This window comes from Gossypium raimondii, chromosome 10 (genome assembly GCF_025698545.1).
Source record: "Gossypium raimondii isolate GPD5lz chromosome 10, ASM2569854v1, whole genome shotgun sequence".
Taxonomy (NCBI): domain Eukaryota; kingdom Viridiplantae; phylum Streptophyta; class Magnoliopsida; order Malvales; family Malvaceae; genus Gossypium; species Gossypium raimondii.
In genome coordinates this window covers 3,646,083-3,661,730 of record NC_068574.1, presented here as the reverse complement: position 1 = coordinate 3,661,730, position 15,648 = coordinate 3,646,083, and the positions used below count along the sequence as shown (strand labels likewise).

At 33.5% G+C, this 15,648-nt stretch overlaps 2 protein-coding genes across 2 annotated transcripts; one reads left to right on the top strand and one right to left on the bottom strand.

Moving 5' to 3' along the window:
* Positions 1-138: 138 nt before the first annotated feature.
* LOC105775822 (uncharacterized) lies at positions 139-717 on the bottom strand. Its single transcript, XM_012598337.2, has one exon. It carries the CDS (start codon positions 615-617, stop codon positions 348-350), a length of 270 nt encoding a protein of 89 aa, XP_012453791.1. The 5' UTR covers positions 618-717; the 3' UTR covers positions 139-347.
* A 766-nt stretch (positions 718-1,483) lies between these two features.
* Positions 1,484-3,040, top strand: LOC105775823 (H/ACA ribonucleoprotein complex subunit 3-like protein). The gene is made up of 4 exons (XM_012598338.2): positions 1,484-1,624; positions 1,726-1,804; positions 2,282-2,324; positions 2,797-3,040. The coding sequence occupies exons 2-4, from the start codon at positions 1,751-1,753 to the stop codon at positions 2,892-2,894; spliced, it is 195 nt and encodes a 64-aa protein (XP_012453792.1). The 5' UTR covers positions 1,484-1,624; positions 1,726-1,750; the 3' UTR covers positions 2,895-3,040.
* Positions 3,041-15,648: the final 12,608 nt, after the last annotated feature.

The following is a 15,648-nucleotide window of genomic DNA, read 5'->3' as shown; positions in this document are numbered from 1 at the left end:
TAATAACTCGCCTTAATAATGTTATCTTCAAGTTGGTTCAAATAATGATTTTTTTAGTAAATTATAAGAGAAGGGTAAAGTCCTAACAACAACGTGATTAATGCGACTTGAATCTAAGTCGGTCCTTTAGTTGTGGAATTTGGTGTTAAATTCGTAATGTTCTTATTTATGAAAATATGAACATTTCTGGCTTACATTTACAGCACATATATAAGTCTCAGCAAAGTTTTGGTCAGTGATCATCAAGCCAATCCCCCGGGACTTATCTAATTAGCTAGTTGTTGAAGAAAAAAGAAACGAAGAAAGGGATTGAAGATACATATTCTTCAAATACACCATCATTCTAGTTACTGAAAATTAAAAAACTGGACACTCCTTTGAGAAAAATACTTGGAGTGAGCCGTCACAGTAGTAGCTGAAGAAGATGAAGCAGCAGTAGCAGCAGTCGCCATAGTAGCACCTGCAGGAATTGTGGTGGATGATAAACTCTTTGAACCATCAAGATTATCCTCTTCATTAATGGTATCCAACATCGTCCTTGTTCTTTGTCTCATCACAGTAACAAACTGTGGTGGAGCAACTTCCATGATAAACCTTGGAAGACGTGAACTCGCCATGTCTGTAAGTAAGTAAAAGCTTTGAAGATGTTTTGAAACAAGAAAATCCCAAGAAAGAACCCTGGTTTTTGGATAAGCACAAAGCTGAAGCTATGTATTTGATAAGATTTATATAAGGAAGAACATGGTTTGGCTTGCATTGAAATGGTGGTCTTAATCAAAATTTTAACTCTTAGTGCCGACACTTACTTTTTGATATTAATTAGCAAAATATATTTGATGTTTGATGTTTCAGAAACAAGATCGTAAGAGATAAGTACATAGTAGGGACCTTTGCAGATATGCATTAATGGCTTGGAAAATTTGCACTTTTCTTAGCTGAAGCGGCACCTTCTAAATTTGTGCCATCTGCCCAGTCCTCTTACCTTGCCTTGCGGAGCCATGAAAGGTTGAAATTGACAACAAAATTTCTTGAAAAAACTTGCACGACTGGGAGCTCATTGGTTTCCATCACTTGAAGATTACATCTCTCTCAATCATTTATGGATAGAAATGAAGATGAAAATCGTGAAGAAAATAAGAAAGTACTCCAATGAAGACAGGTTCCTCATCCAACACATTCAGACATGGTATAGGTCATAATTTTTCAAATATATAATTTCTCTTTTGAATAAATAGTCGTATACAATCTCAATTTTGATATTAAGCGTATTGGTCTCACTCAAAAATATTAGAATAATTTCAATTTTAAAAGTGAACAAATAAAGACTATTAATTAATATGCTAATACTTGTATACACGATAATTACACGAAAAATAACATAACATAAATATCCAAACATAAATTTAGGAAGACATCTTGTGACATTGGTGATGTCGAAATCTTAATGAAGAAATTGGGCCATCTTAAATTTAAATAAGTAATTATATTTATGTACTTTTAGCCCAATTTCAAGGATAGTAATGGCCCATCATCACTCATTTCTGCTAATACCCTAAAACCCTAGAAAACCCCCTAAATTTCCTTTCTCCTCAGTTGCTTCCTCAACCCTCCCCCATCAAAGAAGGTGCAAAAAAATCCACTGTTTCCTTTATATACTTGGTTTTTCTATCTGGGTTTTCTTTTAATTGCATGAAAGTTCTAATCTTTCTCTCTCTCTTTTTACAGTTTGTGTTTATTTTGATCGGATAAGATGTATCTCCAGTTCTACATAAATGAGAATGGTGACAAAGTTTACACCACTAAGGTAAATCCCATATACGCATCACTTCTTTTTATTGATAATTAGTTAAAACTACAAATATTCTGAGGTTTGTATTAATTCCGCAATTTGATAAGTTCTGCATATGGTGATTGAGACTGTGAGATGGACGACCTTATATGTATTATGTGCTCCAAGGTTTGAACTTTTTAGTTTTGAAAACTGAGTTTTTAGCTTAATTTGCTCTAAAACCTGTAATATAGCTGAGGACTTTTTTATTGTGGAAGCAAGAAATTTTTGGTAGAATTTCGTTTCTTAATAATTGAGGGAGTAACCCTGGAATGATTTAAATGTGAAATTTGGGACTGTGATGAAGTTTTAATCTCTGTCCTGCTGTCTAGCATAGGCTGTCTTTCATCATATTATCTTTGTTATAGCAATATTTTAGGTTTCTAATATATGGATAATCAATATTTCGCAAATTATTCTTTATATTTACATTTGTATGGATTTTATGTGCAGAAAGAATCACCACATGGGCTGCCTACTCAGTCTGCTCATCCAGGTAATATGGACTGAAGCATTTTATCTCATTTCTGGCATACACTGATCATTAGTTTTATAGTCTTTTTGACATTTTTCTTTCTTTCATGGTCCTTCTGATTCTACCCTTTATGAGCAATTCTAGCACATTTTATGTTTGACCCTGCTTGTCTATTGAGGGGCGCGCACACACACGCACTTATTCGGTATTCCTGTAAGCTGCTTTGATCTACATTATTTTGTTTTGCCCATATTGATTGAAAATCAACACAAGATGATTATCATGATGGAGAATTGGTAATGATTTGAGCTCTGATTACATGGTCATTAGCTATCTGTCTCTTATTTATCCAGTCATCAGCAAGTTGGTACCACTTTGTGTCGTCCATGGCACTTAACAGTAATGGGTGGAAAGTTGCATAGAAATCTTATTCACAAGAACTGTAATGTTATCTAATGATTGTCTTTTTGATCTTTTACCAACATTCGCACAGCTCGTTTCTCCCCCGATGACAAATACTCAAGACAAAGAGTTCTTTTGAAGAAGCGTTTCGGATTATTGCCTACCCAGCAGTCGCCACTAAAATACTGAAACATTTCATGTAATGCATGCTGTACTTTTATATAGCATACTTGGTGTCTTTGTATGTGTAATGAAGTTCCTCTTCGGCTCATATCTGAGTCCCTTTATGATGACGATGGTGATTTAAAATTACAAACAGCTAAGTAACTTTAGTATTTTGTTTGTTCCAAGATTAGATTAAGTGTTGTTATCCCATCTTTGTTTTAAGTATTAGGTTTACTATGTTCCTATGTTAAAAGTTAGCCCCTCCTCTTATTACCAATTGGTTTTGGGTTAGGTTAGATGCTTAACATGATATCAAAGCTTTTATAAAAATGCTTAACATGATTATTTTATTTTTATTATTAATTTCGAGTTTGGGTTTTCTGAGTTCAATGTTGGAGCTTTTTTGAGTTCAGATTTTTCAAGTTCAATTCTTTTTTTGTTAAATTGGGTTTCAATGGGTTTGGGTTCTTTTTGGGTCGGGTCCAGTTTGTCACTTCTACTGCTGCATGTGAAGGGAGAGTGTCAAGTGTTGTTATCTTAAGGGTGGGTTTGGATGTATGGTGTGTTTACTTACAGATAGTGTAAAATTTTTTGGTAGTAGTGAGATTAAATACTATAGCGTGAGACAAAAAGTAAATTAAACGTACTATTCATCCAAACTCACCCTAAATCTGCTAAATAATAGGTTTATAGTGACTTTGAACATTTTGTTTGTGTTTCATCCTATTTTTTAATTTGTAGAATTTGATTTTCAACGTAAAAAAATTAGTCCGATTGTTAATAAACATATGAACTTGAAATGTTTTTTTTTTGTTAATGTATTGCATATAAATTATTAAATCGTTAAATTTGTTAATTTTGTTCATATATATTGTTGAATTTTTAATTTCCAAGGTAGCAATTTAACAAGGTTTAATTAGGGGTGAGTAAAATTGATTTGATTCAAAAAATAAAAAATTTGAATTTTGAGTGAATCTAATTGAATTATTTGAGTTAAGTCATTCGAGTTTGAAATTGAGTTGTGTTGAATTTTACAATTAGAATAATAAATTGGTGTAAATATCATTTTGATCTTTGTTAATTTTAAAATGAGTAAATTAGTCACTCTCTCTCAAAATTTTTAAAAAATCAAAATTTATAAAAATTTCAAAATTTATATTTTTAAAAACTATAAAATTTTACAAAATTATAAAAATATATAAAGAATGTTAAAATTTTTCTAAAATAATAATTTTGGGACCTAAATAGTTAATTAATGATTCAATTTTATTAGACTAAAATATTTTAGGTTTGAAATTTATTTGCTTTAAAATGAAATCGTTATATTGTAACAAGATTTTAATCGATATGTTTACTTTTTAACGAGCTCGAATAATTTCATTCGAATCGAATTTTAAAATTTTCAAATTGAGTTAAAATAATAAATAGAACTCATCAACTTGATTAATTCAAAATTTGATCTTGAAGCTTTTGCTTTCGTTTTTTTTTACAACCTTGTCTCTTATTGTTTGTAAATAGCTTTTCATATATTAGAATATTTTCATTGAAAAAAAAAAAACACAAACCAACTGCAACTGGTAGTGATATTGAATTTAAACTAGGAAGGGCTCAAAAATTCTCCGGGATATGCCGAAGCACATTCCAAGAACACAACACATAATAACCAACAAAACCCGATAGCTGACACTATCCGCAGCCTCTTTGAACAGAAATCTGTGCCGTGTATGACACCATGCGCAGTCTGTTTGAGCAGAATCCTGTGCCGTATCTATGAGGGCAACCACTGAAAGCTAAGCGCCTGATATGTCTCAATCCAGATTCCTCCAAAAACCAACTTTTTGGTGTTCAACTTGAAACCTTGATCCCTACCCAAAAAGGCCAATCAGGGCTGCAAACAAACTATTTTAACACCCGCACTATCATTTATCATGAATTTTCAGAAGCAAACCATGAAAAGATACCTTCAAACTTTGCACTTATGACGTAAGTTGAATCAACCATAGGCATAGTGACAAATAATTTATGTTAAAATCTCGGTTGACATTAATCTCAATTCCACTTACGACTTACCAAAGAGAAAAAGAAATTCAAAAGCTTAGTAGAACTAACAGGAGTTAAAAGGGATCTTGGTCCCTAAAAATTTGAAAAATTATCATTGAATTCTTCAAAACTTAATAGCAAGTTGTGACTGCTAAAAACTATTGAACAAACCAAAAATCATGTTCACTCCAATCAAAAGAATAATGGGTTGTAGGCAAGGCAAGAAGATATAGTTGGCATGGAAGGGAAAGATCCAAAGAATTTCCTTATACTTAAATTGGTTGTGGTCCAAAGCAGTTCACATGCATATCCTGTTTGGTACTAAGTGACAATGAGGCCTCAATACGGATGATGCTACAATAAGGTCATCCAAAATTATATGCCAAAAAGCCAATTTAATCTTTTTTAAGTTAGCCTTTTATTCAGGGCAAGAACAGCCAAATCACTTTTCTAGCTACCCATTAATTAGGGTCCATAACTTATGTCTATTTCAAATTACACTTTTAAGACACTTCGACAATTCAGCTTCTTTTGTATTCTTGCATGTTCTTTTTCAAATGGGTATTTGTATTCGTACGTTTTCTTGTATTATAATAATGTCTAAGATATTATATATATATTTGTATATATTTTGATAAGTTAATAATTTATTTTATGCAGCTAATTCAGTCTTAGCTCAATTGGCATGAATATTATTATTAATGTGGGAGGATGTAGGTTTGAGTGCATTAAAACGTATTATCCTCCTATTTATTAGTTGGGAGAATATAAGCAATTCTATTCATTGTCTCAAAAAGAGCAAATACGTTAACCTTACAAAACTCTCTAAATAAAAAATGAACAAGTTAGTTTATATACGTTCATCCATTTCTATTGTTAAAAACGGGCGTGGCTGATGGAATAACCAAACAGTTACACATGGCATGCCACATGTACCTCATGTTGACATACATGGACCAATTTTTAATTGTAGAAATGGATGAATTTTAATCTAATGTACAGAGGCTAATTTGCTCATTTTTTGAGTAAAGGGGGTAAAATGCAATCAAACTCCTACTATAATGACCTCCATAGTACTTTTACTGGTAAAAGTATTACAAAATTTGAGGCTCTTTATTGAAAAAATAGACAAATTATCCTATAAGTAAGCAAAACAATTTCTCCATCAAAATTTGGTGTTTATATATAAGATATAATGATAAATTTAGCTCTCGACCTTTATACATTTATTCAATTTGACCCCAACTCTTTTATTGGAAATAAATTAGAAAATTTTGAATCTAATAAGGCTAAAGCCTTACTAACAAATTAAAAAAATCAATTAATCCTTTAAAATTTAAAATTATTGAAAATCATAAAATTATAAACAAAGTTTAAAAAGTTATAAAATTTAAATTTATAAAATTTTATTAAAAAATAACAACACCGACCCACTAAAATCTAATGGTTATAAGATTTTAAAAATTTGACCCTTACTCTTTTATTGCATCGCTATTGTTATTTTTAATAAAATTTATAATTTTAAATTTTTATAACTTTTCATAAATTTTGTCTATAATTTTATGATTCTTTAATAATTTTAAATTTTAAAAGGGTTTAATTGTTTATTTTAATTTTTACTAATGTCTTTTGACCTTTTAGCGCTATTAATTTCAAAAAATTAATTTACTTCCAATAAAAATGTAGGAGTCAAATTGAATAAATGTGTAAAGGTTGAAGGCTAAAATTGTTATTATACCTTATATATAAACACCAAATTTTAACTAAACTGTTTTGCTCACTCATCTAATATATAGGACTAATTTACCTATTTTTCAATAAAAATACTAAAATACAATCTTAAATATAATACAAGAGTTTTGTACTACTTTTACCTATTTTACCATTCATGTTATAATATAACATATTGAGGATTCAAAAGATTATATATACAAGGACAGCAAGAATGGAAAACGACTGTGCTTTGCTTTAGATAAGGGTAGGGCCTCGTGTCCATATATTTTTAATTTTTCTATGAAAACATTTATATGATATAAATGAAGTATCTTAATTAATCTTGAAAAAGTGTGTTATGAATGTGTTTTAGTTAAGCAAAATTAATATTCACGTAATTAATAATTGTTGGCTTCCAATCCAGTTAGTGATATAATCACAAAAGATTTATGTCGAAATGAAGTTTTAATTAACATTAGATCTTAGTCGCAAACTTTGGATTTATTTATGTTAACAAAAAGAGAATTTGTTGGTTTGATGAAGAAAGGAGTGTCAAGGTTGAAAGAAAATTGTAGTTTTGGGGAGAGAATTGAGATTTAGCGAGGGAAGTCTCTCAGAGTTGACACATGTGAGTTGCTTACCAGACCCTTTTATAGTAGGAGATAAAATTAACTATGTGTTTTAAGATTGTTGATGTGAAGGTTTGATTTGATACCATTGCAGTGACAGTGATGTAATGTCCTAGATGAGATATGTTAACACGGTTAATAATCAATTTAATTACGCATCCACGTGGTTCTCATATTGCATCAACAGAGGTGCACAATTCTGAAGTTTGTCAAGTTGTGGTTTGTGAATTAGCTGTGGGTTTATAGTATTGTTGGTTTCGTTGGAAGATACATGTTAAGCTCCTTACGGGTGCTTTATGAAATTCACGACACAATGCATAACAATTTAATACATTTTTTTAAACTTTATAAATGAAGTTAAAAAAACTGACATGTGTTTCATTAAGGACAATTGCTAGACTCTTAACTTCATTTATGGAATTAAAAAAACTATATCACTTATGCATTAAATAATTATCCTTACACTTTATATATAAATAATAATAAAATAATCATGCAGTTCGATGTTGACAGAAGACATAAACGATTGACACTTGGTAAAAGTACCATGGATGCCCTTATACTTGAAGTTGGATTGCATTTTACACCTTCTATTAAAAACGGGTAAATTAGTCTTTGTACATTAGATTAAAGATCAAACTGATCCTTTTATAAAAATTCCATCCATTTTTACAGTTAAAAACTAGTCCCTATACGTTAGCATAAAGTGCGCTTAGCACACCACGTGGAACTGTCTATTTATTCTGTTTACGAGATTTTAATGTTTGAATGCTATTCTAGTCTAGATAAGAACGAGAAGAATTAAGTTTAAGTGTACAGAGTAAGTCTATTAATTTCGGCTTAGCTGTTTCTTCTCTTTCCTCTATATTTAGTTCTTATTTTAATGAAATATATTTTCTCTTAAAAAAATATTTTAGAAGGATTAAATTGTTGATGCAAAAAATAAAATGTATAAATTATAAAGCTTTCTAGTTTTTTTTTTTTTTTCGAAAACGAGATGCTCCCCATAAACCGCTTCAGAAATTTACAACGCAAAACGCATGACATTTTCTTAAAACTCTACGAGCATTGAGTCCATCAAATTATACTTTTTATTAAATAAAAAATTAATTAAATTATTACTAAAAATTTTAAAATTTAATCAACGATTCGTAACAAATTAATAAATTAAAATATTATAAATAATTATAAAGTAACCATGTGTAATGCATAATATAATAGATAATAATATTTTATAATAAAAGTAGACTTAATAATAAATAAATTATATAATACGTGGAAAAAAATATTTACAAATTATAAAGCTTACTCTAGTTTCTTCAAAAACTACGTGTTTTCAATTAGCTACTGTCGAAACCATTTTTTTTATTAAAACAAAAAATTTTGTTGTCGACTTAAAAACGAAAATTGGAGTCGCTACCGATCCTTGATTGAGATGTGATCGGCTCACCTTAAAAATGATTTTGGTCTGCGAAATTTGAGAAAACAGGTTCGGGAGTCAGTTACGCACGAGAAAGGGTTAGCACCCTCGTAACGCCCAAAATCGGTACCGAATTTATTATATTTTTAATCTTCAAAATTAAGTTTGTCTTTTGATTTTTAAAACTCATGCATTTAAATTTCAAAAGGATATTCGTTTGTTTGGGTTAAAAGAGAAAAAATCGAAACCCAGTAAGTTAGGGCACGATCACTCGAATTTTCCAAATACGGAATATTGCCTTTATTATTTTTAGAAAAATCCTCATTTCGAGAAAACAATGTGTCATATCCAATGCGTTAGGACACAACGTATTGAATTCCCGATAATGAGCTTTTTATATTTTTTTATTAAAGAGCATTCCCGATTATTTAGATTCAATGAAAAATTGGAACCCAATACATTAGGGCTCAATCCTCTCGAAGATCCCAAATATCGAATATTGCCTTATTTTGAAAGCCTTTGAACAAAAATAATTTTAATGCTTTGATGAAACTATATATATTTTCTTAAAAAAATGATAAAATGTTAATATACAACATAAAACAAATACTTTAATATGAATTATATATGTATTCTCGAAAAAATAATATTCTACATTCATTCAAATGTCATTCATACACGTCTAGTTAGGAGCATTTGATTTATTCTGATCATGATATCTTAATCACTAGGCATAATTAGGTTCATAAATTGAATTATACAAGTTATGTTCCCCAGAGAACAAACCGGTGAAACCATAAATCCTATCTCCCTAAGCAGTAGTGGAGTAGGTTGAAAATAGCAAATCTTGTCTTCATGTATTGGCAGCGAAGTAGATCGAAGACCTCAGTCTTGTCTCCTTGAGCAGTAGTGGAGTAGGTTGAAAATAGCAGATCTTGTCTTCCTGTATTCACAGTGAAGTAGATCGAAGACCTCAGCCTTATCTCCCTGAGCAGCAGTGGAGTAGGTTGAAAATAGAAGATCTTGTTTTCCTGTATTGGCAGCAAAGTAGATTGAAGATACTAGCCTTGTCTCCCTGAGCAGCAGTGGAGTAGGTTGAAAAATGGCAGATCTTGCCTTCCTGTACTGGCAATGAAGCAGATCGAAGACACCAGTCTTATTGCCTTGACGTTGCAATGGAATAGATTGAAGCCACAACGGTGAATCTTACTTCTCTGGCGTTGTAGTGGAGCAGATTGAAGCCACGACGACGAATCTTATCTCCCTAGCGTTAAAGCTTGGATTAGCTGAAGTGGAGCGGATTGAAGCTGTGGGCAGAGAATCCTATCTCTTTGGCATTACAATGGAATAGATTGAAACCACAACGGTGAATCTTACTTCCCTAGCAGTGTAGTGGAATAGATTGAATCTACGACGGCGAATCTTGTTTCCCCGACATTACAGTTAAAAAGATTGAAGCCACAATAACGAATCTTACTTCCCTGGCGGTGTAATGGAACAGATTGAAGCTACGATGGCGAATCTTGTTTCCCCGACATTGCAGTTAAAAAGATTGAAGCCACAACAGCGAATCTTACTTCCCTGGCGGTGTAGTGGAATAGATTGAAGCTACGACGGCGAATCTTGTTTCCACGACATTGTAGTTAAATAAATTGAAGCCACAACGGCGAGTCTTACTTCTCTAGCGGTGTAGTGAAACAGATTGAAGCTACGATGGCGAATCTTGTTTCCCCGACATTGCAGTTAAATAGATTGAAGCTATAACGACAAATCTTACTTCCCCGGCGGTGTAGTGGAACAGATTGAAGCTAGGATGTCGAATCTTGTTTCCCCGACATTGTAGTTAAACAGATTGAAGAAACAATGGCGAATCTTACTTCTCTGGTGGTGTAGTGGAACAGATTGAAGCTACGAAGGTGAATCTTGTTTCCCCGACATTGCAATTAAACAGATTAAAGATGGCAAGTCTTATCTCCTTGAAGATGCAGCGGAGCAAATTGAGGCCAATGATCCTATCTCCCTAAAGTTGTAGTGGAGCGGGTTAAAACCACAAATCTTATCTCTCTAAAGTTACAGTAGAGTAGATCACATCCAATTCTATCTTCCTGAAGTTGCAGTGGAGCGGATTAAAACCATATATCTTATCTCTCTGAAGTTGCAGAGAGCAGATCACATACAGTCTTATCTGCTTGAAGTTGCAGTAGAGTAGATAAAAGAAATCAATCCTATCTCCCTGAAGTTGTAGTGGAGCGGATTAAAACATCCAGATCTTATCTCTCTAAAGTTGCAGTAGAGTAGATCGCATCAAGTCTTATCTCCCTGAAAGTGCAATGGAGTAGACAAAAGAAACCGATTCTATCTTCTTGATGTTGCAGTGGAGTGGATCGAAGCACTAGTTCCTATATCTTTGAAGATGCAGTAGGAAGGAATGGGCCTATTTAAAGGAGAAGAAGAACACCAAGGTCCAGTATGACCGGACAAAATTGATTATTTTTAGAGTCTTTGCTATGTTCCTATTACATGACAACGAGCAAAGAGAGGCAACTGTAATACTCAATTGTTGCTCGGGACCCAAAACTGTTTACACATCCCAAATACATTTGGCCCAATAAGCCCAAGTCATTAACCCAAACCCAAATCTAACCCTAGCCTAACCCTAAGCAGCAGATTGGCCCCACCATCGTTCCCACGTTGCAGCTAGACGTATCCATGGGCCGGGCGGCCTGGCCCGGCCCGACGGCCCGCCCGAAATATGGGAGGGTTCGGGTAAAAATATAGGCCCGAAATATGGGCTTGGGCAAAAAAACGAGGCCCGTTTAAAAAACGGGCCAGGCCTCGGGCACCACTTTTTTGGCCCAAGCCAGCCCGACCCGGCCCGAATATAATAAATATATATTTTTTATTTTTATTTTTTAATTTTAAAATACTTTTAAAATAAATTTTTTATATTTTTTTATTTTTAAAATAATTTTTAATGTTTATTTTAAAAACGGGCCGGGCTTGGGCTTATGATATTTTCTCTGGCAGCACAGGCAAAATTTCAGCCCATATTTTGGTCGGGCTGGTCTGGCCTAGGAGGAGGGCGAAAATTTTTTCGGCCCTTTTACCATGGACAGTCTAGTTGCAAAGAACTGTCTCCACATAAAACGCACAAAGAACTACCCACGTCGTTGCTCACACGTCCAGTAGCCTCGCACAATGCATGTTTTCCACACACCTGCAACGAACCATGAATGGTAGCAGAATATACGGCAAAAATGTAAATAGGGAGTTTTTGAAAGTTTTTTTATTCGGCTATAAAAGCCGATTAAGGGATCTGTAAAATGGGGGACAAATGTTGTATTGAAAAAATATTGAAGAATACAAAAACAAAGAATCAAAAATAAATTTGAAGGTGATCAGTTTATTCCGTTTTTCTTTTCTTTTTACTGTTTTTTTCTTTTTTATTTTTCTTCCTTGTTTTTAAAACAAAAACGAAAGGAAAAAGAGAAGGGGTACTTACTTGCGTGGAGGAGATGACGAAGCCCTGTTTGCTCTGCCCGAATTGGAGCCGGAGGGAGGCTTCAAACCCGCTAAGGTGGTTGCGGCGGCTGGGGTTAAGGAAAACCCTAGCAGAGAACCCCCTCCCCTTTTTGTTTTTTAAAACAGAAAAATGAAATAGATTTTTTTTAAAGTAAAATTTTTTGTTTTAATAGTATAAGCAAAACGTCGCCGTTTGATGAGGGTAGATCCACGCATTGACCCGACCCGCAAGCAAGGTCCGCTCGTTTTTGCCCTAAATGGGAAATTTTTACAATTAGTCCCCTGGTTTTTATAGCTTGTCAAAATTAAATTTCTTAATTCTTTTAAATTTTACTGCATGTTTGATTTTTGTTTCGCTTCGGTCCCTATTAAGACGCAGCGTTTTGGAGGGTGGGATTAATTTCCCTTTTGGTCCTCCACTGTTAATTGCGTGTTCTAATTGATCCATTTGCGTTTTATTTATTTCAGATTTGCCCTTGAATTTTCGTTTATTTTAATTTTGATCCTTAATCTATCATTTTAGGTTTTTTTATGTTGTATATTAACATTTTGTCATTTTTTTTAAAGAAAATATATTTGGTTTCATCAAAGCATTAAAACTATTTTTGTTCAAAGGCTTTCAAAATAAGGCAATATTTGATATTTGGGATCTTCGAGAGGATTGAGCCCTAACGTATTGGGTTTCAATTTTTTGTTGAATCTAAATAATCGGGAATGCTCTTTAATAAAAAAAAAACATAAAAAGCTCATTATCGGGAATTCAATACGTTGTGTCCTAACGCATTAGATATGACACATTGTTTTCTCGAGATGAAGATTTTTCTAAAAATAATAAAGGCAATATTCCGTATTTAGGAAATTCGAGTGATCGTGCCCTAACTTACTGGGTTTCGATTTTTTCTCTTTTAACCCAAACAAACGAATATCCTTTTGAAATTTAAATGCATGAGTTTTAAAAATCAAAAGACAAACTTAATTTTGAAGATTAAAAATGTTGCGCCCTAACTTACTGGGTGTGATGTTTTATTTCTTTAAAATAAGAATGTTTTATTATTTTAATTCATTCAAGTTTAAAAGTTTTCTTTTAAAATATTTTCAAATTTTCGACACCAAGACATTAAACAATCAATTCGGTACCGATTTTGGGCGTTACGAGGGTGCTAACCCTTCCTCGTGCATAATTGACTCCCGAACCTGTTTTCTCAAATTTCGCAGACCAAAATCATTTTTAAGGTGAGCCGATCACATCTCAATTAAGGATCGGTGGCGACTCCAATTTTTGTTTTTAAGTCGACAACTAAATTTTTTGTTTTAATCAAAAAAATGGTTTCGACGACTTGGCGACTCCACTGGGGACATTCTTAGAGAGTCGGGCCATAAATTGATTATTTTTGTCTTTTTTGTCGAAAAATCAAAATTTGTTTTAAATCGATTTCCCCTTTGCATTCTTCGGTTTTCATCATGATATGTTTGCTTAATTGGTCTAAGTCTGTTAGTGTATTTACATTTTGCATTCCATGGATGATTTTACCCCTCTAAGTGGGAGTGAGAAACTATTTCTTCGTGAGGTTTTCACCTCCGTGTAGGATAGTGAATCGCTTTCGGGATACATCTCTACCTATGTCTTCGTAAGATTTTCATCTCCGTATAGCCATAGGGAAATGTATTCCCCTAAACTGAACTCGGTCTGTATGAACCTATAATGGGTGAGGATCGAGGAATTTGCTGGTTCGGGTACCTTTGCCCTAGAAGCCAAACCTCATATAGTGAACCTTAAGAACTTGCCCTAGATAGGACTATGCCAAATCCCTAGAGGTCACCCGAATAGGTACTCTATTTATTCTATTGTTTGTTTTTACTCTGTACTAACTTGTTTTTGTTGTGTTTTTATTATGATTGCATTGCATTTTCATCTTAGAAAAGAGGTGTTGGTTTAAGTTTGATTACTAAACTAGAGAGCTTGTTATGAAAAACGAATTTCTTGATAAAGTGGAAGATAATACGGTTGCCTGAATATATTTTGAGAAACACAAGAAGGGTGATGGAGGAATACATGACTTTACTTCATGGCTCGAGAATTCAAGTTGATTATTTAAGTGTTTCCGACATTCTAACTTCCTTAAAGAAGATAAAGAGCATTACGAGGATGGGCAGACGATGGATCATAACCAGGATCAAGCAAAAATGTGATAGAGGAGACACCCTTGTGAAGAATTCGCAAGGTTTATCTTAGCATCCGAATGAAGAAAGAGAAGATGTCCTCGTCTGGAGTATGAAGGCAAAGTCGTATATATACCGCTTTATGTAAATAAATTTGTCTTTTAGTAAAGTTTTCTAAATACAATTGAATCAGAATCAACGTCTCTTTATGCATTCATTTCATGCATTTTCATTACATGACATCATATGTATTAAAATCTATTAAGAGAGCCTAATTGAGTAAAATTATTTCAGTTAATTTGGAAAACCAACACTCTTACGACACCCAAGCAAAGACTAGAGAAATGGACCAAGGGTTGGGGTAATTAGAGCAAATGCAAATACGGATGCAAGAGCAATTAACCAAATTTCAACAAGATATTGGGGATCAGTTGTTAGAATTCTAAAGAAATTTGATGTGCCAGTTAACCCAGTTATTGGCTAGAGGGTTAGAAAGAGGAAAGAGCCCAGTGGTCCACTTTGGGGATGATAATGAGGACCCTACATATCCTCCAGGCTTCACCCCAACAAATACCTAAGCACAACCAAATGCATATCCGCAAAGGGTAATTGTTAACATCCGACCCCAATATCAGACTGGTACAGCAACGCCGACGAATTACTCGACAGACCCAAGCGCTAATCTAATAGGCAATCTAACCAATCCTGTTGCCTTTGATGATCTAGCAGAAACAAAACAGGTGAGAATAGAGCACCCAGATACGGTAAAGGCCCCAAGAAAGAAGGGGAATAAGGTGGATGTACAAGCAGGTACAACAGAGACTATTTAAAACCAATCACTGTCGGCCAGCCAAAGACGAAGACCACCAGCTATCAGAGCCCTTTAAATCCAGAATCTTACACTAAGACAAATACAAAAGGGCCTCAGCTCACGCCTATACCGATGTCATATAGCGAGCTATATCAAAGCCTATTTGATGCACATGTGGTGTCCCCCTTCTATTTGAAACCAATGTTGCCCCCATTTCTTAAATGGTATAATGCAAATGCTCAGTGTGAATACCATGCATGAATTGCAGGGCATTCGATAGAAAATTGCACCGCATTCAAAAAGATAGTTGAAAGACTCATTAATATAGGCGTTGTCAAATTTGATGTGGCCTCCAGTGCAGAAAATTCGCTACCCAATCATGATTGATAATGGAGTGAATGCAATATATGAAGAAGTGTTGGGAAATGTTCACATCAATGCCATATATCAAAACACAATTGAAAAGGGTCTTTATAGATATTC